Source organism: Anomalospiza imberbis, chromosome 4 (genome assembly GCF_031753505.1).
Source record: "Anomalospiza imberbis isolate Cuckoo-Finch-1a 21T00152 chromosome 4, ASM3175350v1, whole genome shotgun sequence".
Lineage (NCBI taxonomy): Eukaryota > Metazoa > Chordata > Aves > Passeriformes > Viduidae > Anomalospiza > Anomalospiza imberbis.
In genome coordinates this window covers 25,687,142-25,712,129 of record NC_089684.1, presented here as the reverse complement: position 1 = coordinate 25,712,129, position 24,988 = coordinate 25,687,142, and the positions used below count along the sequence as shown (strand labels likewise).

Sequence of the window (24,988 nt, the reverse complement as noted above, 5' to 3'; positions counted from 1 at the left end):
CTTTCCCATAGTGTGTGATGTGTTGACTCTCTAGGGCTGTTTCTTTCTCCCCTAAATGAGAGCAGTTGTGTGTGTGGGAGGCTTGCGTGCTGGTAGGGAAGGAAGGATGTCCTGCTGAGTATCCTCTGGAGCAGCAGGTCAGAGCAACTGCTGGAGGGAAGAGTCACCTTAGGCAACTGTTGGCTTAGCTCCTGAAAACAGATTGAGAATCTGCAGTTGTGACTAGAGGTCAAATACTGAGGACTCAGTGAGGCTGAAGAGATTTTCCTGAGGTTCAGAAGGCCCTGATCTGACTTGTGAAGTCATTGAATGATTTTAATTTTTAAGCATTAACTTTGGAGTTTTAGTTAAAACCATTCAAAAGAGCAAAGCAAAGGAAAAGTCAAGCATGCTTGGGGAATTCAGTCCTGGAAAAAGCCCTTCCAAAGTCTTGGGCTAGCTAGAGGCAGCATAACAATGTGAAGAGTACCCAGACATTTCAGTTTGGTAGACTATAAATATATTACAAGCCAGGTAGTAAACTCAGTCAACATTTTGCTGATCGAGTCTTCCTAAGTCATTCTTAAAGAAGGGTTTACCCAGAGTGAGCCAGAAAACTCTACAGGAGCAGTATGCAGGGGAGAATTTACTAAACTCAGCCAGTGGTATCAGATGAGACCAGGCAGTATCATTGCAACAACTGTACATCTGGCTTTTGTTTTGTGAAGTTTAGAGCAACATCAAGACTTTTTTATGAGTGAACTGCTCAAGCTTCGCTTAGATACATCAAGCTACATAGCATGGATAACATAGTTTTGAGTTTCACAAAAGAAAACAATCTGCTTGCTGCCTTTCTCATCCTCAGTTGTCCTCCATCAACCCTTGCCTGAAGGAAGAATTGTGTGTGATGGTCACCATGGTCTCATTGCCCTATATGGATTTTAGTGTAGAAGTCCATTGGGAAAGATTAGGACCAAGTGTGATGGTTGAATGGCCAAATTAGGAGAAATTCTAAAAGTGTTTGTAGGTTTGTTTTCTAATGGCTGTTTTGGACAGTAGCTGTTTTGTGGCCATTCTTTCTCCTGTTTTAGTACTTAACAAAATGCAGTGAGCACAGCTCAGGAAGAGGCTTAATGAATATTAAGGGAAAGCCTGTAGGGATTTACCTTACAAAGTTTCTGTGAGATAAATGGAACAGTTACTTGTGTCTTTTTATCCACTTACCAATTAACATCTTGTTTGCCTTCTGTTTTTTCTAGATATCCGTGGAATACAAGAATTTTTAGACAAAGTATCTCAACAGGGAATGGATGTAGCATTACAGAAAGTAGAAAGCAACATCAATAAAATGATCACGGGGCTCTTTGCCACTATGAGAATAGAAGAGCTGAACCGCTACCGGGATACCCTGAGACGGGCCATTCTCATAATGAACCCTTCCACAGCCAAATCATTCCTGACAGAGGTATGTATTTTAATGACAGGTTATCTTCTTTTTTTGCTGACCAAGACCACAGTGGTGTGTGAAAAAATTTACTTTATTTGTACTTCATAATGGTAATTAAAAAAACCCCAGGTAAGCCCCCCAAGTAAAAGTTGAAATATTCTCTATTCAAAGATTAGCATGTAAGGGTGTTTATTCATCTTCCTAAATGTGCATGTACATTTAAAGAGAAAACAAGCAAAACCACATCCCACATGAACAAAAGCACTTAGGAAATATGCAGAAGAATTACCCCTCAGGCTTCTGATTGAAGCTCAAAGGTATTGTATTTCCATTGTGACCCCCATTACTGAAATCTTTACAACTGAAAGTTTTCTTATTTAGAGAAATATATAAAATATGTATTTGTGGATAAAATGTGTTTATCTAATCGAAATTCTATTTCAACATAAAATGATGTTGATAATGATCTCTTTTGTGCCACTGAGTAGTAGTAAGAAGTAGTGGAATATATGGAAGATTTGATTTGCATGAAGAATTTGAGATTATAGTCTAAAGTCATGGTTTCAAATAATATGGACCAGATTTTCAAAAGATTCTTAGGGATTTAGAGACAGAAGACCTACATATTGCATTTGACTATAAGTTGTACAATCTTTTTTCATGAGTGGCATGGTTCTTTTTACATGGCCCTGTGCTGTTTCACATGTGGTTTTGCATGCATGTATATTCTTCATCATCAACCAAAACTTTAAAATCTCTATTTTGTTCCATAGAAATACACTTTTTGTCTTCAATAATTTATATTTGGATCTGTTTCTGACTTGCATTACTTTTCTTCTATATTTTGCTATTACCTTGGTCTTGAGAAATTCAACCTTCTGCATAAAAAGTACTTTGTATCCAGTCTCAAGTGAATGTCTTCTAGGAACATTAGCTAGAAGTTGGCTTTCTTGGTTTCTTTTTCAAAATTTTGTTTGCCCTTGGTTTGTTTTGGGTGGGTGTTTCACTGTCCTCGTTACACACTTGAAGCTTGCTAATTCTGAGTAATGAGGGTCTGCTGCTCTATCTAAATGTGTGTCGTGCTTCATAAGGTTTAAACAATTTGTGGGCATATTTAGATTGTTCTGCAGTGTTTTCATCACCCATGTCACAAGCGTTTTATTTTTTGGTAAGAGGCATTATGAGATATTTCACATTGCAACTTGAAAGAAGCATGTTTGGGGGGGTCAAACTACTGTAACTCAGCAAAACAAAACCCCTGCATTGTACTTACAGAGAAACATTCTTTTAAAAACAAGATACATTTTATCATTTATTTTTACACACTTGGGCATAGTAACAAAGTCATTGTCATCTTTTGAAGGCATTGCCAAGAAAGTAGACAATTTACTTTAGAGTTCTTACTTTGGCAGTGGGCACTCAAGACTCCAAAAATCAAAAGACCAGTAAAAAAACTAACTAAACCAAATCCCCCTCCCTCCAAAAAAAATCCTATACTAAACACCAAAAAAAATCCTGAAAAACAAGAGACTCGTAATGTTTCTCCTTCTGGAAGTCTACCAGAGAAGGTCATTATCCTCTTCTGCAACTGTGGTTCAAAGAGAGACTCTCACATCAGCCCCATATTGCAGTTTTTTTCCAGGATACCAGGATTTATTTGGAGTATAATATGTGACTGGTAAATTCACAGCAGGAGCCTCTTAATAGGAAGAGTTACTCAAACAGAAGTGTGATTATTGCTATAGCTTATTTGTGTTAATGATAGGAAATGAACTAAACAAGTGAGCTCCAACACAAAATCTTTGCACAAGAAGTTTGCAGGGGTTGCTTTTCCAATGGATATTAAAAACTGTTATTCTGAGTCAAACCAGCGGCTGTACTATAGGGGCAAAGAAATTATAAAGCTCTATGGACTGCCAATGGGCAAAGATATTCCCAAACAATTTAATGATTGTGCTGATTCCGAAACCTGTACCTTGTGCCTGATCAGTTTAGCTGCGAAATTCAGCTTAACCTGGTGGATTTAGCATGTAAACCTTATGATTATAATAAGAAAAAAACTTCATATGCAAAAAAAGCCCTTGGGCTTTTTCTGCTCAGTAGAAGCTTTTGTCTGCCTCGCTGGATTCAGCTGTCTGCTTCTCTCCCCAGACCTCACATAAACTCTGCTGCTTGGTCCCTTCTTAGATGACTGCTCTGGCTGAAGCCTGTCATTGTTTAGCTGAGAAGAGGGTTCATTCACTCTGTAACAGCTGTAGTAAGCGTGGTCTTGATTACTATGCAAGTAACAACTATTCCAGAGTAAATAGTCAGACACTGGCCTGTGTAAATAAGCAGTCTGTAAACTGGAGTTTGCTTGTGTAGATTTTATCTTTGTTCAGACTCTTTGAAATTCTGTGTTTGAAATATTTTTCTTTGTTTTTTGTTTTTTTTTTTTTTTTTTTTTTTAATAGCGGTATTGCTTTTTTATGTTAGGCACTTCTTTCTCTCTACCTCTTCTGTTTCTAGAGCTTGCAGAGATGAGATCTGTGCTTATACACTTAATAAAATGGAGATTAAGAAGTAAATGCACTTCTCTGGCTGTCGAAATGAAAGTCTACCTTCTCTTTAAACACTATGTAATAATTTGTCCTCCATACAGCATGTAAAGGCAGGAAACTCTGGGAGCAAGTATCACAGCATTTCTTTTTTCTGGCTAAAGGATTAATGTGAAGTGAGAGGGAGGGGCCGGCTGGATTCCCAAATATCCTTTGTTGCTTTGAGCTGGAGATGGAGGAGCAGAGGGAAAAAAAAATCTTCTGAAAGAGCAAAATTCACTGGGGCTAAGGAGTGCAGAGGTATGGAGCAAGCAGAGACTGGCACCTCTCCACAGATGACTTTCTGGCAGCAGAAAAATACTTTGCCAAGGATATACTGGTGACTTGTCCATGTTGTTTTTTTTTTTGTTTGTTTTTTTTTTTTTTTTTTTTTTTTGCAAATACCTGCCCAGGTCCCACAGGTGAAGCAAAATTTTCCCACTGAAACTTTTGTGATTACTAAATATCCTACTGGCTTGCACAAAATTTGCTATGCTATCTGATAGCACTGGTGATGGATGTGAACTGTGTGTCAGTTTTTTGCTTTGTTTTGGGGTGGGGATATTTTTTGCTCATGTTCTTCTGATTTGGGATGAATATGTCAGATAGGAAAAGTCATATAAGGGAAAAATAAGATGTTCTTAAATTAGATGTCTTTTCTAGCTCAGCACCACAACAAAAATCAAGGGATTCAAAAGTCAAGTGTGAGGAGTGTGGGTAGGAGCAGGATCAGGCCAGGAAAATCAGGTGGCAACAGAGGTTCTGATGATAACAAAGCAAGTTTGAGAAGCCAGACTTTGGGAAGCAATACTTTAGGACACAAGCCAGATGTCCTCCACTGGGCCAAAATGCTTTCAGTATATCTCTGCTTTCAGGGTTTTTTTCTGTTTAGCTAAGGAAGCTACCTTATCACTTGAGTGCAGAAATGTGAATGTGTTCTTCTGTGTCATGACTCCAGGAGCTAATAACAGGACTACAAAGAAGGGACAATGAAGCTAATTCATTCATTTACGTATAGAGAAAAACTTCACACATTGAAAATCCAGTAAGCCATGTGTGAAAGAGCCCTAGCATCAGCCAGGGATGTTGATGGAGTTTTGACAGGCAGGTTCTGGAAGGCCTTGGTGTAGGTGCTGAAGAAACTGCTGCCTCCAGCCTCCCCTCAAAGGAGGGATTACCAGCCCAGCAACCTCAGCAGATGTGACTGTGTATCTTCGTGCCCCTTGCAAGGTCCATTCTTTACTTCTGTTGCAGAGGTTAGTGACCTCTTACAAAGAGAGTTGAGAACATTTTTTGGCTGGGCCAGCAAGATTCAGCAGTTTATCTAGCAAAAGTTTCAGAGCATTAGCAATGTGCATAAGCCAGCAAAGCTCTTTGAGGCTTGACAACCTCAAGCTATCAATGCAGTGAGCATTGACACTTCCCAGGTTGGAATCTTCAACTCACTCTACACTGCATGGTTTGTGTAAATGAGAATGTTTGCTATTTATTATTGCAAAGGTTCCACTCTGCAACACACTTGAAGTCACTGAACCCCATCATAGCCAGACTTCAAGTATGCTGGAGATATTGGACATGTTTACTATTAAACATCTATTAAAAGTTAAACTCATCTGCATGATAGAACTGGTTTATAATTATTGAAAAAGTGTATTCAACAAAACTACCTGCTGCCAAATCTGGGAGTTGCAGCAAATAAGTCCTGTATGTTGGCCTATGTGTACACTAACTTCTATAGGTACTGTTTTTTTTTTTTTTTATATTTATTTTCAAATAAAAAGAAGCTACACTGCTACTTTCATGAATAAAAGAACTCTAGAAATGAAATGGTAAAATATACATGGAAAATAGAATTAAGCCTATAAATTAAGTACTGAGGAGTTCTTGCCATGTCGTGGGCAAGTGGAAAAAAAAGGAAAGAGTGTTTAAGGAGCAAATATCATTTAAATTGCATCATGTAATTGAACTTCTGACATGCTTTTACTCATCATTAGTGTGAATAGAATGAGAACTAACATTTATTCTGTGAAACGAGATTATTCCTGTTAGCAAATGCCCTGATTTTTATTATATTTATTGTTGTCTCTCTGATGAAAATAACAGTTAATTTTAAATGTAATTATTTGAAAAAATACAGGTTTTTTTCATGTAGTAATATAGTTGTTGTTTTACCAGATATTATACCTGATATGAAGGAAATTGTAAATCTTTTAGATATGAAGACAGGGATTTGCTTTAGTGTTACACAGTGCTCTAACCAGGCTTATTTCTTTAATTAACTTATTTACTGAGAATTAGGAAAATTTATTCAACTTTTCCAGAAGGTTGATTCAGCTTTGTGTGTCCAAAGTTCATGGCAACTTAATATTTTCTTTTTTCCCCCCCTTTAAAAAAAAAAAAATCTTATTTTGTGATGGTTTTCTCTTTTTATTTTACATATATCCTAAGGAAGACTAGGACAAAAATTAGCTGTTTTCTTTTTCTATTCCTTTTTTATTAATAAGGAAAGTGATTCTGTCTTTAGTCAAAAGCATGATATACACATATGAGGTGAAGTGAATGAAGCTGAAAATAGGAGTTAAGAATCAGATGCACTCGTGTGCCACTTCCACTGAAATCTGCAGTAAAAATTCAAATGTTTCCAGTGGGAGAAGATGGCAATTGATTTTTGTTCAGGCGTGGACAGAAGAGACGCGTAGAAGGGAGAGGTAGAAGACTCCAGACAAGTATCAAGTCCACATAATTCACATAATCTGCTGAGTTTGAAGGGACTCACAGGGATCATCAAGTCCAGCTTCTGGTCCTGCATGGGACACACCAAGTCAGACCATGTGCCCGAGCACGTTGTCTAAATGCTTCTTCATCTCTGTCAGGCTGGTGCTGTGATCACTTCCCTGGGAATCCTGTTTCAGTGCCCAAACATCATCTGGGTGAAGAACCTTTTCCTGATATCCAACATAAACCTTCCCTGATACAACTTCAGGCCATTCACTTGGGTTCTGTCACTGGTGACCATAGAGAAGAGATCAGTGCCTGCCCCTCCTCTTCCCCGCATGAGGAAGCTGTAACTTCAGTGAGGTCTCGCCTCAGTCTCCTCCAGACTGAACAGGCCAAGTCACCTCAGTCTCTCCCCATACGTCTTCTTCTCAAGGCCCTTCATGATCTTGATAGCCCTCCTTTGGATGCTCTCTAGTAGCTTAACATGTTCTTCTATTTCTCCTTTGCCCGGCTGCTGATGCTGTGCCTGACGTCCTCCAGGACAAGGTTGGCCCTCCTGGCTGCTAGGACACTCCTGACCCATGTTCAACTTGCCATGGACCAGGACCCCCAGGTCCTGTTCCATGTCACTGCCTTCCAGCCTCTCATTCCCCAGTCTCTCCATAGATCCAGGGTTGCCCCATCCCAGGTGCAGAATCCGGCACTTTGCCTTATGGAAGTTCACATGGCTGGTGATTGCCCGGTCCTCTGATTCATCAAGGTCTCTCTGCAGGTCCTCCCTGCCTTTGAGGGAGCCAACAGCTCCTGCCAGGTTTGCATTGTCTGCAAACTTGCTTAGTATCCCTTCCACTACTGCATCCAAGTCATTAATGAAAATGTTGAAGAGTCCATGGCCTGAGATGGAGCCCTGCATAACCCCCCTGGTGACAGGTCACCCCATTCACTGTGACCCTTTCTGCCTGACCTGTGGGCCAGTTGCTCACCCAACATGTTATGTGTTTATCCATCTGAGGGCTGGACATTTTGTGCAGAAGGGTCCTGTGAGAGACAGCATTGAAAGCTTTACTGAAATTCAAAAATGTTGGTTTGCCTTGGTGTGTGTGTGCCATAGGCTGCCAGTCCCAAGTATGTTCAGGAACAGGCATCAGATTTGGATTTAGGAAATCCAGAGCAGGATTTTCTTCTTCTGCTGTATGTGTGTCTGCATAACTGTGTACTGTGTATATGAGCTAAAATAACATTCCTTTGTGTACATGCAAACATTTTCTGCAAAAATAAAAGCATATTCATCTACCACCTAAAACCCACACAGTGTTTTATGTTTTCAAATTAACTCTACTACCCAAACAGTTTCTTCTTGTCAAAGTAAAACAGAGTTTGGATAAAAAAGGATTTGCTCAGCTGAATTTGGCAATTGAACAGATCCAATGTTGGAATGGAAGAATACCCAGGTTTAATGGGATGCCTGTTGGATTTCCAATTAGGCTGAGGAGTGACATGATGGTTTGTCACATGTATAAGTACATCAAAACTTTCAGTGCCCTGCTGAATGTGGTAACTGGTTGGTATTTTCCTGTAAAGTAATGAAAAGAGTAATTCTTTATCACATTTATTGATGTGTGATGCTTATGATGCATTTGATATGCAGCATAATTTACTTCAGAGATTTTCAGTATTGTCTTTGTTAAAGTTTTTTCATGATCGCTGGGATTTTTTTAACAATCCTATTTACACAAAACACAAGTCTGAAGTCTCTTAAGGTAAGAGTTGTTCAGGCAGTTCTCTTTTAGAGGGCAGTTATGAAAGTGAAGAATCTGCAGCAGCAAACAAATGAACCTACTGCTATTTTTATCTCCTTTTCCTATAATTTTATCACAAGTGTGTATGTTGATTGGATTTTATCTAGGACTGATGGTCTTCAGAGGCCAAAAATGAGATTTTTCAGTGACTGTTTGCTCCTTTTTTTTTCTTGTAAGTAAGCTGAGTGCTCTCATCTTTGAGGTTATCTTTCTCACCTTAGTGTTTGAGCTTTTAGACCTGCACTCTCCTGAAGAGCATATTTGCCTTTTTTGAGTCCCTTCTCTACACCATTGCTTGAGGTCAAATAAATCCTATTCAGTGTACTCTACTGTAATTTGTTGTTGTTATTAATTACAATGTTGAAAAATGTATTTTTTTCCTTCTTTCTCCAGCATTAAGTGCAGAATTCATAGCTGCAAATTGAAATACAGGCTTAAAGGATTTTTTTATTTCGTAGGATGTTAGAAATCTCTAGTAAAGGGATGTTCAGAAAATATGTTCAGAATGTGGAACCACTTAAACCACCCTTTAAGTTGCCTCCCTGACTTTTTTTAACATGAAAGAAGGGGTCTTAGAGGATTTTAGATTTTACATTTCAGTGAAAAATCTGAGAAAATTCTTGGTTTATGGTGTAGTCCAATTCCTTGCCTTTTTATGCTCTTGCATCCTTGAATATAGGCCATCCAGCTGATGGCTGAATGACTGGATTAGAAAATGACTGGATTTTTTACTATGTATAGAGTGACGTTGGCTTAGATTTTATATGCACTTGCTTACCATAAGGTGAAAGTTCAAGGATAAAACATTTTAGTTATAAAACAATGAAAATAAAAGTCTCAGTGCCAAAATAAGTCAGCTTCAAAGGGATTTGTATCATTTGCATCCTTACTGAACCTGAAACCTGAAGCAATCTTTTCTGTTTGTGTTTTCAGGCATAGTAAAATTGAGTTTTGCAATGTAGCATTTGGATTCTTGGGACAGTATGCAGTGCTTGCTTTAGCCAGGGTCATTTATTTTGGTATCTAAAATGAAGCAAAACCAGTTTGGGAAATCTATCCCAACACATAGGGTCTACACTTAGAAGAACAGGAGCTGGGGGTAGTCTGCAGGTCCTTTGCACTGATATGAAATCTAGAACTAAGGCTGTGCCTTTGTGTTACTGAAAGGTAAGGCTCAGTATCAGTAGCCTGGAGCTCAGCTGGCACATTTGTGTTGGCTGTGAAGGTTGTTATTTTATTAAGGTTGCTGATAACAGCAGCTGAGGAGAAGCAGCAGCAGATATATTTATCCTCTAATCAGCCATGCCTCACATGTGAAAAGTCAGGCCTGACTGATATTACAAGTCTGGTGATACCTACATACCTTGTGAATTGTACCATGGTTCTCTAGGCTTTTACACCCTCAATGTGATGCTGGTGGCATAAGGAGACACTCTCTGAAGTGTGTGTGCAAGTCCAATATGTACCAGAGCACTTGTGTGATTTACAGCATAAGAAAGTCACACCTTGTGTCTGCATTTTAATTCTTTCAGTATTTTCTTCATTCTGGCTGTATGGTGTTTAGTGTTGTGGCCTGTATTACGGATGGATATTCACATGGTGCTGGTTTCCATCCTGTGTCACACTGTAGCACAATTGTGAGATCTACCAGACCTACCTCTCTAGTGACAACAAGAAAAGTTGTAGTGTATTATTTTTTCTATAAAACCAAAACTTATTTTGTTGATAAAACATACTCACATTTGCTAGACAGGTGTATGCAGGACAATATGAATGTAATTGATGTAATTGTCTTGTTGCCAGTACAAATATTTATGATATCAGAATTTGGGTAGTTATATAATAAGAATTTTTGCTTTGGAATACAATAAGAAAGAAATTCCACAATGTATGTGAGCTCTGACCAGTATTTTGTATTGAAAGCAATAGTTAAACTGTGTGTTTGAGAGAAGGGAAGCTTTAGTGATTAAGTACTAAGTAGAAGATGTATTATGTACTTCATGAGAATCTCATAATATTTGCTGTTGTGCAAACAACTGCTTGGTTATGCTTTCCTATAATTGCTTTCTGTTTCTCTACATGGCTTTCAAACACTCGGTAACTGACATCCTCTTCTTTGGGATCTTGCTGGGCATGCTGTTTCTGGACTAAAATGAATAACTGAGGGGCTGACCTCCCATGATCTTCAAAGATGTAATAATTATTTTCTTCATCAATTTGTGTTGGCTATTCTTTGTTCTGCTTTCTTAAATTGCTATCATACTTAATTATATTCTCCTGTCTTCATACCAGCGGTTTTAATTGGATGTGATAGTCTTGGTTACTGCTTATCCTTCCTCCCTGCTTTTATGGCCTCACTATAAACATCTCTGTTGTGTTCCTCTTGAGAGACAAATGTCTTCCCAAGGAGAGTAAATTGCTTCAAGCAGCCAAACAGTGTAAATAAAATTTAAAAAAAAAAGAAAGCAAGCACATTAATGCAACAAAGCTATTACACGCACATTGGTAGAGACAGACAGTGTATTAAAGTGAGCATTTTCTACATAACCGAGGGTGGCTGATTCTTGTGTTATAAAAAGCCCAGTCTGAACATCTGCAAAACTAATATGCAGTTGATTGCCATGGGATGAGTGTCTCTTTGAAATAAAATGACAGCTAGAGAGGATTAGCTTATAGTGAAGATAAGATCTGACAAAACTATTTCGAATCCAATCCTTTCTCCAAAGTGATGTTGCCTGCTTGGCAGATCTGTTCTGCCTCCTTCCTTCTCACCAGAAGGTAGAGATACAGTCATTGCATTAGCTTACCTTGTTTTCCAGAAAATATGACTGATTTCCTATCTACCATGAAAATTCAGTGTTGAATATTTCTAACCCCAAAACACAGTTAATTTACTCACAATCAATTAATATATAATTCATTTAGTTAAACTGAAATTAAAACTAATAGTCATTATTTCTTCTAATAATGTTCCTTGTGACACTGAAGAAGCTCTCATTAGTTAGTCTGAAGTAAAGGTTGAAGTTTATACCCTATCACTCCTTTCACAGAGTTTGCTGGGACTTTCGTGAAATTTTGCTGAGCAAGGTCTTCCATGTTTTTCTCTTTTCAGATTGTGTGTGGTAGTTTTATTATGGCTGTAATGCTTTTGCCACACATGCTTGTAATCCTTGTGTCAAAATAAGTTCTTTCCTTTAACATTTGGTCAACCAGATTGGATAATTATCTGTCAACAGATTAAGAGCACATTAATAAAAATGCTTAGTCTGCCATTAGAAACAATGACTACAAAGATGGGTACCTGATTCAGGTTGCTTTTGTAGACACTTCATAGTCAGCAGTAATATTTTTGAAGACTGTTTTAAGATAATTTATTTTGGAAGCACTTAGCCAACTGTAGCTGATTTTATGTTTTCTGCAGTTTCAACAGGAGTTGGGGACTGTTGTCAAGAGCTAATTTTAGATTTACACATTATAAGTTTCTTACCTCCCAACATAATTTTCCCCTAGTTAGTACTTCTGCTATTTAGCTTATTTATAAATATTTTTTTTAAAGATGCAGGAGTTTTTTGTACCAGATCTTCTTATTTTAAATGGAATATTAAATAGTGCTGCGATTCATCTCAGAATTTCCATAAATGAAAGTAACAGCTCCTTCTGCTAATTGTGAGAATAGGTGTAAAAAAGTACCACTTTGAATTTGTAAAAACATGCTTTCTACTTGTTTTCTGGGTCACCCACAGCACGGGCCCCCTCTTTAAATAAGAGCTTCCTTGGGGGCTTCGCTCATTTTGTCTCTTCTTACAAGTGACTAGGCAGTCGTGCTGAGAAGGATTTGGGGATACTGAAGGATGAGAGGTTGGACATGATCCAGCCATGTACATTCACAGGCCAGGATGGGCCACATATCCAGCTGTGGAGGCCCCATCCTTGGGAGTGTCCAAAGCCAGGCTGGATGGGGCAGCTTGAGTCTAGTGAAAGGTATCTGTGCCTGTAATAGGGTAGTTGGAACTAGGTGATCTTTAAGGACCCTTCCAACCCAAACCTCTCTGTGAATTGCTGAGGGAGGGAATCAACATTTGTTTTTAGATAGATAAATATTTTGATCTTAGAGAAATTCCTGTATTTCAGAGCATATAAAGAATCACAGAATGGATCAGGTTAGAAGGAACCACTAGAGGTTATGTAGCCCAACCTCCCTGGTCAATCAGAGTCCATTAGATACATTATTCAGGATTATGTCCAGATGGCTTTTGACTATCTGCAGAGAGGGAGACTCCACAACCTCTCCAGGCAACCTATTCCAGGGTTCAGCCACCCTCACAGTAAAAAAATTCTTCATCACCTTCAACAAGAAGCAGTAGGAGTTTATGCTGTCAGCACAAATTTATATAAGAAATAGTTACTACACATGAACACTAGAGGAGGAAAAGGAAATTAGCAAGATCATAGTATTGACCTGCTGTGTTAAAAGATGAAAGTAATCTGTTTTGTTTGATCTCTTGTTCTTTATCTGGCTTCTGAGTCAGTATTTCTTAGAAGTAAGATGGACACAAATTCAGAAGAGATTAAATGAGGAGATAGATTTTTGTCAACCTGCTTTAGGAATTCAGTAAACGAACTTGCCTCAGAGTGCTTTGCAGAAAACATTCATTTAGTCATAAAGGCACCAAGAGCAAAGGTTCCTTTTAACCCATCCTCAGGTAGTTGGAGACAGGCCAAAAGAAAGCCTTGAGGCAAGGCCTTAGCTTCGGGAAGTAGACTGATTCTCATCATGGGATTGGACATTTTTTAATGGGACTGATAGTGGAAAAATTTCCATAGGTTATTGCATATGTTAATCATTGGTTTTGCATTGGACAAGAAGTGAGGCGTGCTAGGGGGAAAACAGAGGAAAGAAAAAGGGAAGTGGATGTTTCAAGTTTTCTCCAGATTCAATTAAGCAATGATGAAAGCACCTTCCCACAAACTCTAATTTAAACAGAGACCAGAAAAAATAACATGCTTGGCATTTTTAGATGCTCTTAGAAATGAAAGCTTTTTGCATGCAATATCCTTAAAATATTTTAATTTCCTGGAGATATATGTTGTATTGAAATTTTCCTCTCTCAGGACAGAGGTGCTGTTGGGTCTACAGAATACCTGTTTCATATCCCCTGTTAATTCTTTGGTTCGCCCTCACAATAGTGATGTAAATGTAGATCTGATATATGATCTTTGGGATTTTTTTAAAATTTTTGCCTTAATTGTAGGGGGGGAAATTAATAGTTATGTAATAAAACCGTGTTTTATTTATATACTATGTCACATATATTTATCTAACACGTGTCTAAGCCAAAAGTCATACATGTAGAACAGAAATCAGGCTAGTAGTATGCTGCTGTAGAATTTGTATTTAAAGATGTATTTAAAGAATAAAGCCTGTGGTTTCTATTCTGTAAATTACTTAAATGTCAGTAGAACTTCGTTGACTTTAAGGTATCAGATCCTGACTGAAGCCAACTAAGAGCTTTTCTCAATCAAAAATTTTTAATTTTCTTATGGTCTGTGCTTCTGAGATAGCTAGGCAGATTAACTGAGGGCCTCAACTCCGAAACATATTTCACAGAATTTCAAAGGTCTTGCACTTCATTCCAAGTTGGAATAAAACCAGATTTTGAAACATCTACATCCTCTGCAGAGTTTTGTGACCTTTCTTTTCATTCTGCTTTTCTCCTGACTGGCTTTCAAATTTACTTCCAAGCCAAGCTCTTTGCAATTCAGTCTGTTGTACTGCGGTCATGGGTCTTCCAGCACAATGAGAACATCACTGTCTTTGCTGTGAAGACATTTAGGTATCCATACTGCCAACTGCTAAGGTTGAACTGAAAGTACTTTTTCATTGTCCATTTAATCAATCTTCATTTTACTCTTGTTTAGAAAGTGGCTTCCAGCCTGCCATTACTGAGGATCCTAATGAGGCTTGCAACAGTGAATGCAAGCAGACTGTCAAACCAGCATTCAAAGAGGACACAGAGAGTTGAGCGCTGGCCTCAAGCTGGCTGACAGACTCATGCAGGCTGAAGTGCACATTGAACAAGGGAGGAGGCAGAACAGGGTGAAAGAACTCATAATGTACTGCCACTTCCCCATCACAGCTGTCTGAGCACACCTGAAGTATGTGAAAAGACAAAACCCCTCAGACTTATTCCCTAGCTTTATCCATTGCTTATGGAGATGGAGATTTGAGGCTTGGTATTTATTTTCAGAAAACAGTATTGAGAAAATATGAAATTAAGTGGTTGCATTTGTTTTAAAATTAGAATTTAATCCCATATTGTCATGTCTGTTCACTATCCTGGTTATATCAAGAAGCTATATCAAGAGGCTTTACAGTATATTGTCTGTTAGTGCAGTGAGTTTCCCTGAGGTATAACTGTTACTGTTTGCTCAAGGAATGTGTTGTATTTTTACAATACTAAAAAAGGTGCGCATTCTCCAGGTGTTTGATATTTCTAATGTATGACAGAAAAAGTAGGGAAACGGCTTTTGTCTCAAGGGCATAATGCATTCACTTGGGATAAGAGGAATAGAGAACTAGAATTCCCCTGGGAGAAAGCACTGGATCTGCTTTCAGTTCTGACAAATACTTTGTTTGGATTGTGAAATAAATTTGACAGGATTAAATTTGTTGGGTTGAAAAATACCAATATGTAAGTGTAGGGTGAGAAATACAATTTTTAGCCTAGTGGAAATGTGCATCCCCTCACAGGAATTTCGAGTAATATAACTCAATAAGAAATGCTGCTTTTCTGATTGAGCTACCCTGATTCAGAAAGAATTGAGAAAGTGGAAAGAGTCAATGAATACCAAGGAAAATTAATGATTGTTGAGGATCAAATAAAGTGAAAAGATTCAAAATAAATGTATTTCCATGGCTCGCTTGCATTTACAACACTTGATGTAGTTTATACTTCAATACAACTCAGAGAGTTTCCACTTAAAAATATTTTTTTCTTTTGTCTGCTCTTCTGTATATAGTTACCTCTTCCCCCTGTCCCCCAAGGTAAGTGTGGTATACTGATTTTTCCTGTTACCACGATATTTTATGAAATGCCTTTCATATTTACCCCGGTAAATCTTGCATTAAGCAAGGTTCTTGAGATGCCCTGCATATCAATTTTTACTTAAAATTAGGTGTATCGTTTCATCCTTCTTGCCTTGCAGTCTTTGTAAGATTGCCATGAGAACATACATATGCTATGGTTATGGTCTTGTTCCTTTTAAAGAAGTTTTTTGTTAATCTCTTAGGACTACAGGGTTTGTAAAGCTCCAGGCAGTTTATTTGTCTTCATCTTTTAACAGTGGCATAATTTGCAGACTCTCAGTCTTAAGTGATTACTGCAGGATTCCCTGATGTATTGGTTAGATCCCTTTCTGCACATTGCTGCCTTGTCTCCACATGTTGCTGTTGCTCCTGTGGACCCCAGCCAGCAGCGCTCTCTCTTTCTGTGGGGGCCATCACCTACTGTCAGAGGGAAAATCTGCCTGCAACTCCCACTTACTTGGTATCTGACAAAAACATTTTTCATGAGGATGTAGTGGTTTTCATGGGGTGGCTGGGTCAGTTTCTCATCATTTATGTAATGATCTGATCACACAAATTCCCATCTATAGTTTAGGGTTTTTTAAACTTGCTAGGAGTTAATGCTTTGATAACTTAAGATGTCCTTCCTCCTTTAGCTTAGTTTAGGTTACTTTTTTATTATTTTGTAGCCAGTTCAGTCAATCTGACTGAAGGTCAAAGTGCTTAGGATTTGAAGATGGTGAGATCTTTGGCTTCTATGCACATTTCATGGTTGCTTGAGGCAGTCACACCTACTGTACTCAGTAATACTGAACTGGAACTTTTAGCTTCTGGTTGTTTGAAAATTTTTGGGTTTCTTTGTTCCACGTCTAAAATTTGATGTTTGTTTTCATATACCCGAATCTAGACATAGAACCCCATAACCTTCTCACAGCTCATAGTTTATTTCCATTGCAATCTGCTTCTCCTTTTCCATGCTGACTTAAACTCATTCTGCACTTTGCTTAGTCCAGCACCTCTTCTTGCTCAAGAGTTTCACTTCTTGTTCTGATGGGTTTTGCAAGTTTGGTTTAACATTGTGTGATACACAAAAATACCAGATTTTCAGAAAATGCAGCACTTAGTGGTGATAGTTTACTCTGGTGCAGAAGTCACATCGTAAATTTAAGACAAATACAGCATGAGCTGTTTTCTGTAAGAGCATTTTTCACACCAAAGAATATTTGTGCAAATCAACAGCATTTTTCTACTTTTACCCAATTATTGATTTTTTTTTTTTTCTCCCACAAAAATGATTCACTGTTTCTTTTTGTATGACTTTTAACTGGTTTTCCTAATGGTGTTTATTTTTTCAAGGAGCTTTTATCCATGGTAGCTGTAGGGTAGATTTGTTTGACACAGCCCATTGCTGTTAATATTTTTTGTTCAATGTGTAGCATTTGATTCTTCTTTCATATTTGTGCATATTCTGCACAAAGATGTTTTATTTTCTCTATATTGGTGATATATATTATGTTTTTCCATACTGGTAATTCCCATGGATTGAAGTTCTTTGTTTATTAATGGTAACAAAGGTATAAATAAACAGTCACATCATCTCTTCCCCACAGGATAATTTAGAATGAAAAAGGAAGTTCTTTTCTTACTAATATTTTGATGGCAATAGTTACCAGTCAACAAAATTTATCAACACCAGTAAATTCTTGTCTCTGAGAGGATGCTACGGTAAGTTTATCAATTGAATAGTTCTTAACCAAGCTTTCATCCTATGGATGACTCTCACAGTAGGGATGCTGGTGATTTGCAGTTGGGCATAATTATTTCCTGCTGTCTTCTCTAAGTCTGTAATGTCTGGAAAATTATGTTAGGGAACATAAATTCAGAATCTGCTCTGTACTAATGACTGCAGATTGTTCTTTCTGGATCTTCATGCAATGTAAACGTGCTCCCTGTCTTTCAGACATGTTCAATGTCTAATCACCTAAACTTAAGCAAGTTTTAAACTTTATTTGTTTAATTTTTCTGGTCAAGCTGATATATTCTCATCCATCCCTTATTGTTCAATTTTCCCTTTTCTCAGGATTTTCATATCTGCCCAGCGTTTTAAAATAGCTGATTCTGTTTAGGAAGTAACTTTTAGGTGCAGACTTTCTCAATAAAAGGTGCACAGCTATAATGTGTTGCAATTGCAAAATCTCTTTCTCTGCTCTTGATAAATATAATCTCACCCAGTCTGAAGCTTTTCAAAATACTGATGAAGATTGTTTTCTAGCTTGTTGCTCTCCCTGTTCTTGAGTCTGCCTTCTTATTAGTGGTGTAGAATACAAAGCTTTTGTTTTTTTCCCAGAGCCCTTTTTGAATTATAGAATGTTGCTTTTTTTTGAATTTTAAATGGTGTTCAGAAGTCAGCTCTTGTTTGCTTTGCCCATCTATTATTGTTCACTGCTTTCTTCTGAGCGATCTCGCTTCTTCGATGATTTTCCCTTGCACATGGAAAGAGCACATTACTAATTCACACTAAACCAATTCATTATCCTGTTTCTGACCTTTCCTCCAAACTTTTTTGTCACCTCTCCTACGATTAACTTGACAATGTACAGGCAGCTGTTATGCTGAGACAACTGCCTACTGTGGTGTCTAATATTCCCTTTCATCTCTGTTCCTCTTTCTCTTGCCTACCTATCACTCTTTCTACCTACTTAACTGATCTGTCTTGTTTTTGCACTTCAGATATCAACTTTCAGAAGACCTGATCCCTCTCATCTTTTATCCATGTGCCCAGTGGGTTTTGACCCACAGGACTTCCTTGTGGAATGTGCAATGCTGTTAAGGAACTATTTGTGCTGAGGTCCCACACTCTCATAATTTTCTGTCTGCTGTGGTTTCCCCCTTCACCCTTCCATGTTGTAGCACCTCTATGCCAACTCTTTCACTTGGTCAACTATTTGCTTAGTTGTGAAATGTTTACTTTACTGATATGACTCTATTATTCTAACCCCACTTTTCACATAATATAGCTACAATGCTTCTTTCCATTGACAGTTTTCGAATAAATGTAATGCCTTTTTTACTGCATCTGTATAGCCATTAAAACTTGAAATATGAGGTGTGTATCTTGAGGTCATAAAGCCATGATATAATATTATTTGGCTTTAGGATTAATTGGTCAGTACAACAAGTTGTTAAAATGGATATAAAAGTCACAAACAAAATTATTACTGAAACTCTTATAAATAAAGTTGATAATCAAAAAACATATTTGTGACATAAAATATGACAAATGCCATGGCAGTTAAAATGCAAGGGAATTCCAATGTAACTATCAGATGAAATTATTTTACCATTGTGGAGGAAGAATGAGGTTTCAGTTCCCATAGTTAATTCATTCAGAGATTTTGTAACATAAATTCTGATGTTTGGAGGAGCGGAGTAGCTCTGAATGCTAAGTGCAGTTGTACTGACTGCATCCACAACTTGCATGCTTTGTCATGTACTAAGGTTTTATTTCATTGACTCTTATGTCACTGATACCTGACCTGCTCATATCTTCTTGTCTTCCATGAGCATACACTGTCAGCTTTGTTCCCTCTGGAATTTCGAATGTAGTGTTTGTGGACTAGTCCTTCTGAATTTCCACTTCTATTAGATACTGTAAAAGCACAGGAGGGATAAAACATCTCTGCTCTAAGACTTAGTTCAGTATTCAGTCTAAATCAGGGTTTGCCTTATTTGTACTCATCAGAACACCATATCTGGATTTAAACTGTTATTCAGTGTGTACGTGTCCTAATTTAATTTCTTGTGCTGTTTTACAGCCATAGTCATTCAGGTGAAAAATTGTTGTTTAGATCATCTTTCTATACATTGTGATTACAGAAATGAAAAAAAATGTCCATAAACACTTGTTGGGATTAAATCCTAGGTGTTCTTCATAAACAGCACTATTGTAGAGAGTTTCTTTAGTCCTTGGTAAAGGATACAACATCCAATTTTCTACAGTTTGAGCACATTGGCTTTTTTCTATTGTTAGTTTCCTGTAGATAGTTGCATATATTTTGATTTATCTAGTGCAACATTACCTCCACAGTTGGCCTTCTGTGTAATACATTCTCTGGAAAGAGAAATTAGCCTTTTGTGCTCACCCTTTTAACATTCTCCAAAAATGAGTGTGTCCTTCAATATTTGTATATTCCTCTAAAGAAAAAGCAGTGTTTCTCTGGCTCTAAGGTTGCAGTTTCTTTCCTCTTTGATCCCAGATGAATTATATTTGACATTTCCAGTTTTGGTAATGATGGAGCCACAAATCTTTCATTTTTAAAGATCAAATTATCCATAGCAATTAGTTCATTATAGAATGCCAGGAACACTGTTTTCTGTGACAAATGGATAAATATTTTCCCTTGGTTAACCAAGAACAAATGTTTCTGGTACTGTGCAATGCTAGGGCATCATTTAATTACAGTCTTTAAATCAAACGCATCTGAGACATATATTTATTTCATCTTTGTTAAACCTGCTTCATAGCAAGAAGGCAGGAAAAAAATTCAGAACTAAGATGCTAAAGGACCTTAGGTGTCACTTGAAATGTGACAGGCATTTCTCCTTGTAAACTTCAGCAATGTTGAAGTAGACTGAGCATCTCTAATACCAAAATCACTCTGAGGGAGATCAGAGGTTGGGCATCAATATCACAAACCACTGGACATGATTTGCCAGAGCAGAGGACCATTTTCTCTCACACTGCAGTTTCCACTAGTGCAGCAAAATCTTTTCCATTTTCATAAACAAATTATTTTCTTATATGCCCACATAATCCCCAAACAGTTTAACAGTAATTATGGAATTATTTTCAAGGAAGGTTCCTTTTTTTTCAGTAGCAATTAAGTGCTTTCAAGTTATATCATTCTGGATAATGTTAAAGCAGTTTCTTTTTTTAAGTAGGACAGTACATTCTGAAATCAATCTATCAATTTAAAACTTTAGTGATACCAAGCCATACATAACAAAAAAGAGAGAGAATAATCTAAGCCTGTGAAGTTCAGGTAGCATGTGCAGCTTCAAAATAGGCTGGCTCTTTACCAAAAAAATATTTCTCTCAAGGACACAGCAGTGAACTGACTTTGGTAAAGGTGCTCCCACACTGTTCATTGACAAGAGATCACACAGTTCTTTTGCTGCTGCAAACTTGAAGCTGTGTTAACATATGCCCATTCATACTGCAGGGGTGACTGCTATTTCTGGCACTAGTTTGTGCCTGTTAGTGTCTGACACAGGCAGCCCTTAATCTGAGGAGGTTATTCAGACAGTGGCCATCTCTTGGAGAGAGAGTTTGGGTTATTGTGTCCTGTGACACTTGAACTGCTTTAGTTACCTGTGCAGGTCTAAGCACAAGCTTGGCAAAGGTTTTCATTTTACACAGTGATTTCACAATGTCTGTCTCTTTTGAAACAACTGGATGTGCAATAACAAAGTATCTTTTTTACCTAGTGGCAATATTCCTTGTCCTTTCATTACTTTTAGTAAAATCACTTTCTATATCCTTGGCTTTTTACATTTTCAAAGCACTTCACAAACATTGGTATTTTAACTAAGAAATCCAGTGTTTGCATTGCTGTCCTAGCAGCTTTCTTGCTGTATAATGGAAACTGATTTTAGAGACAATGAGGAAAAGAGTAAAAAGAGTGCAAGAACAGGTGACACAGCTACTTAGAAAAGGAGAAGTTCATTTCAAAAGCAGCAAACATGACATTCCCATTGTTTCAAATATGTTAGCTCAGAATTGTATCAAACTACCTTGTCTTACTGACTGAACCCAAAAAAAGACCTCATGATTACAACAGTAAATTGTACCCATTATCTTGTATTAGACACGTATAATCTCTATGCTGGAGCTGAGACTTTCCAAATTTGTTTGTTAGCTGCTGCAGAGTGGATTCAGGAAACAATTAAATGAAAACATCTTTAAATGTCTTTTCAATTTTTCAGAGTTTTTTTTTTTTTTTTAATGAGTCTGGAATAATATCAAAGAGAGCTTTCCACATAAGTCTGTTTGAAATACTTATGGAGGAGGTTATTCTGGCAGGTCTCAGGCTGTATGTGGTATTTCATAAAAACATTCCTGCAGTTTTCTTTGCTGAAGCACATTGCTCATTGCTTGTCACTAAGTTCCTGCATCTCTTGTTTCTTTTTTATGCTCAGATACCACATACAAACATACACAATCTAAACAGTAAGCAAATGTAAAATGGTTTTGATTAATATAGATCAGAACTAGTTCATAAATGAGTTTATTTGAATTCTAATAATTGTACTTTGCCCTTCATATAACTGTACTGCAACATAATTAAAATTTGCTAAGTGTCAGACATGGCACTTAAAGAAGTACTGAAGCATCACCCTAAGATCATGTCTACTGCTCTGAGACATGTCATGTGGGAGAAAGACAGAAATATTATGATTGGTTCAAGTTGTACAGCAAAAGTATGGAGACTCAAGCTCAAATTTGACATCAAAATTAATGAACCTATGGGAATGAGGCATCAGATTACCACTGAAATTGGGCATTTGCCAGCAAGTGCTTGGGGTTCTTAGAAGAATCTGTTCTTCACAGTTGGAAATTATGAAGACCTCTGTCACACGTCTCATTCATATGATTTTATGTACATTATTTGTAATTAGTTTAGAAAAGATTCAGAGCTGTAAGAAAAGACTCATTATAAAATGTCAGACACAATCAATTCAACAAGCTTTTACTTGGCAATAGGAAAATCAAGACAGGTCATGCTTTTAATTTCAGAATCAAAAAAGGACAAAGTATATTCCTTCATATATTTCACTCAGAGAGCAATGGGGTTCCCAGTATCAGTGTTATCACTCCTTAAGGTAACTGCTAAGTCTACAATGCAGACAAGGAATTATGCTTTGAATGTAAATTTAGATACCCATGGTTGGCTCCTGACATTATGAAATGGAAATACTCCATTAAGCTACTCATATAGATTGGACTAAATCATCAACTTTCAGAATCTGAAAGCAAAATTACTTGAGAGGCATGCCAACAGTCAGTTTAAATTCTTAAGCATATTGAACATTATAAGTGTTATTAAATCTATATTGATGCCTGGAAATCTATCATTGACATGTAGGGAGGTTAAACATATAAAATTCCCTTTGATTTTTTAATCTACATTTTTTTCCTCCAGAGAAATTTGTGATGTAGACCTTTTGGAATCCCAGCAGGTGGGTTAGTGTTCAAGTGTTTGCTTAGGTATTGCTGTAATTACACTCTTAAAAATGTTGGCTTTATGTTACAATATTTTGATGCCCATAAAATATCACATATGCCTTAGGTACCTCTTAAATATATTCATGTGTTTTATTTGGTATCTAATTCTTCTAAATATATCATACATATGTGTTATATTAATGACACAATCACCACTGAAAATTCATGTAATGTAGGTATGAAATCCAAGGGTTAACAATTCTCAAGTCAGAAGGACTTCAAATGTTCAAACTTCCACTCTTTGAATGGTAGAAGAGATAGCAGAGATTGGAGAGACAAAAAATGCTCCTCAAATAATAATAGGCAAGTTCAGCTATCTGCATTATAAATTACTAATTCAGAATATCTGAGAGTTCCATTGCATGTTTAAATGTATATAAAGAAGCTAAAATTTTCAACTTTTGTAGTAAAAGTACTTGATCAGAAGAGATAATTCTTGAGACCTCTGAATTTTAATGAGCTGCAGTGAAAAGCCAGCATTTGAAAGTTTATTTTGAAATGTAAAGTTCAGAAAAAAAAGCTTCTGAAGCATTTTCTTTTCAAGAGGTTTAAACATAACTATAAATACAGTATAATAATAATGAGAAAAATAGCAATGTTCATATTCAGGCATAAAATCATAAATCCATAACAATAGCAATATCAAGAAGTTAGGATGTGGCTGAAATGAGAAAGTAAAATTAAGTTGTCCTGGTATTTCACTGAAAGTACATATTACAACTAGCACATTCATATAAATCTGTGAGTTCAGACACATGGAGCAATTTTTGTAGTGCAGAGGAAATGTTTGGCTTTGTCTTTGGGGTGGGAATTTGGTAAGAGATGAATTTCCAATGGGTTATGCCCATGGAATACATTTTAGGCCAATGCAAGCTTTCTTTGTCCACAGTTGGAGTGAGTAGGAAACCAGCCAAGTTCAGATGTTATAATGCTGAACATCACTTCATTATCTCTGCTGACAGGAAGCTTTATATTAATATGGAGCTGTGCTTCTGACTTTCATTCAGGTCCTTGAGCCAGCTCATATTTGTTCATAAGACGTTGTACAGATGCAAAACCAGAAAGCAGCATTTGGAACTACTGCTAGAGTGCACGTGGCTTTGGGTTACTGGTGTTATGATCAGATTAAATGGATGGTTGAGTAGTTATGTTATTTATCAAGAGAGGTAAAATTTGATCACAATTCCTCGAGGATTTTAAATCTCTCTCCTGGGTACAAGAAGTATATTTATAATGGGAATTTAAGAGGAATTTTTCAGGAGTAGAACATTTTATAGGTCTTGATTTTTGTAGTACATATTCATCCATATTTACAGAAAAGTTTGTAGTCTTGGGAGGTAATTGTTATAAGAGAAAGTACATTTCCTCATTTGGTTTCTTTTTTTTTAAATAATTTTCGAATATGTTCTAAACATGTTCTCAGGAAATTTTTTTTATCATCTTATGAGCCATGATCTACTGTCCTCATCTCTTTGTTGGATATAGATGCTTTTCCTTTTTTATTTCTTGACTTCTAAGTATTAATATTTTAAAGCGAGACATTTGGAGGAGAGGAGGAAGGTCACAAACTATTCAACAAAGCTTAAGAAAACACCAAATCAGTTTCAATGCTTCAGAGAACACAAACCATGCACTATAGTTTAAGCCTTTAAAATTATAAAGTAGGTAAATTGGATTTTCATGGAAATTTCACAGAAAGGCTCATATTTCCTAACACCAATATAATGTCTGAATTGAGGTGAAATCCACATGAGATTTGTGGACTTCAAAATTCAGCACTTTCATTTTATGCCATTGAGGAAAAAACCTGATTTTTTTTGTTCATATTTCATAAATAGCAGAATGGAATTTTACCCTTTGACTGGCAATACCTTGCTTTCGCCAGGATGAAGTCATTAGAGATACATTATAACTGTGCTGCATTTCAGGGTCTGCTGATATTCCCATTTACAAGACCTGTCTTGCAGACTTACATAAAACCAGAAGTTAAACTTTATTTCCAAGGAAAATTGAAAACTTCTGTTATCATGACAATAGGGGATTTTAATAATGAAATAAAAAAGAGAAACTTTGAAGGTATTTGATAACTTCTTGCATTTATTGTAGTGGACAGTAATC

At 37.0% G+C, this 24,988-nt stretch overlaps 1 protein-coding gene across 7 annotated transcripts in view; it reads left to right on the top strand.

Annotated features, from left to right (window-relative positions):
• Positions 1–24,988, top strand: part of GRID2 (glutamate ionotropic receptor delta type subunit 2) — an 812,539-nt gene that overhangs the window by 544,077 nt on the left and 243,474 nt on the right. For all 7 annotated transcript variants that reach the window (XR_010998200.1, XM_068187568.1, XM_068187570.1 and 4 more), the window contains one exon: positions 1,239–1,444. Coding sequence is in view for 6 of the 7 variants with exons in the window: in XM_068187568.1 (XP_068043669.1) it covers positions 1,239–1,444 (206 nt within the window). In the remaining variant the exon portion in view is untranslated. The remainder of the gene's footprint in view (positions 1–1,238; positions 1,445–24,988) is intronic.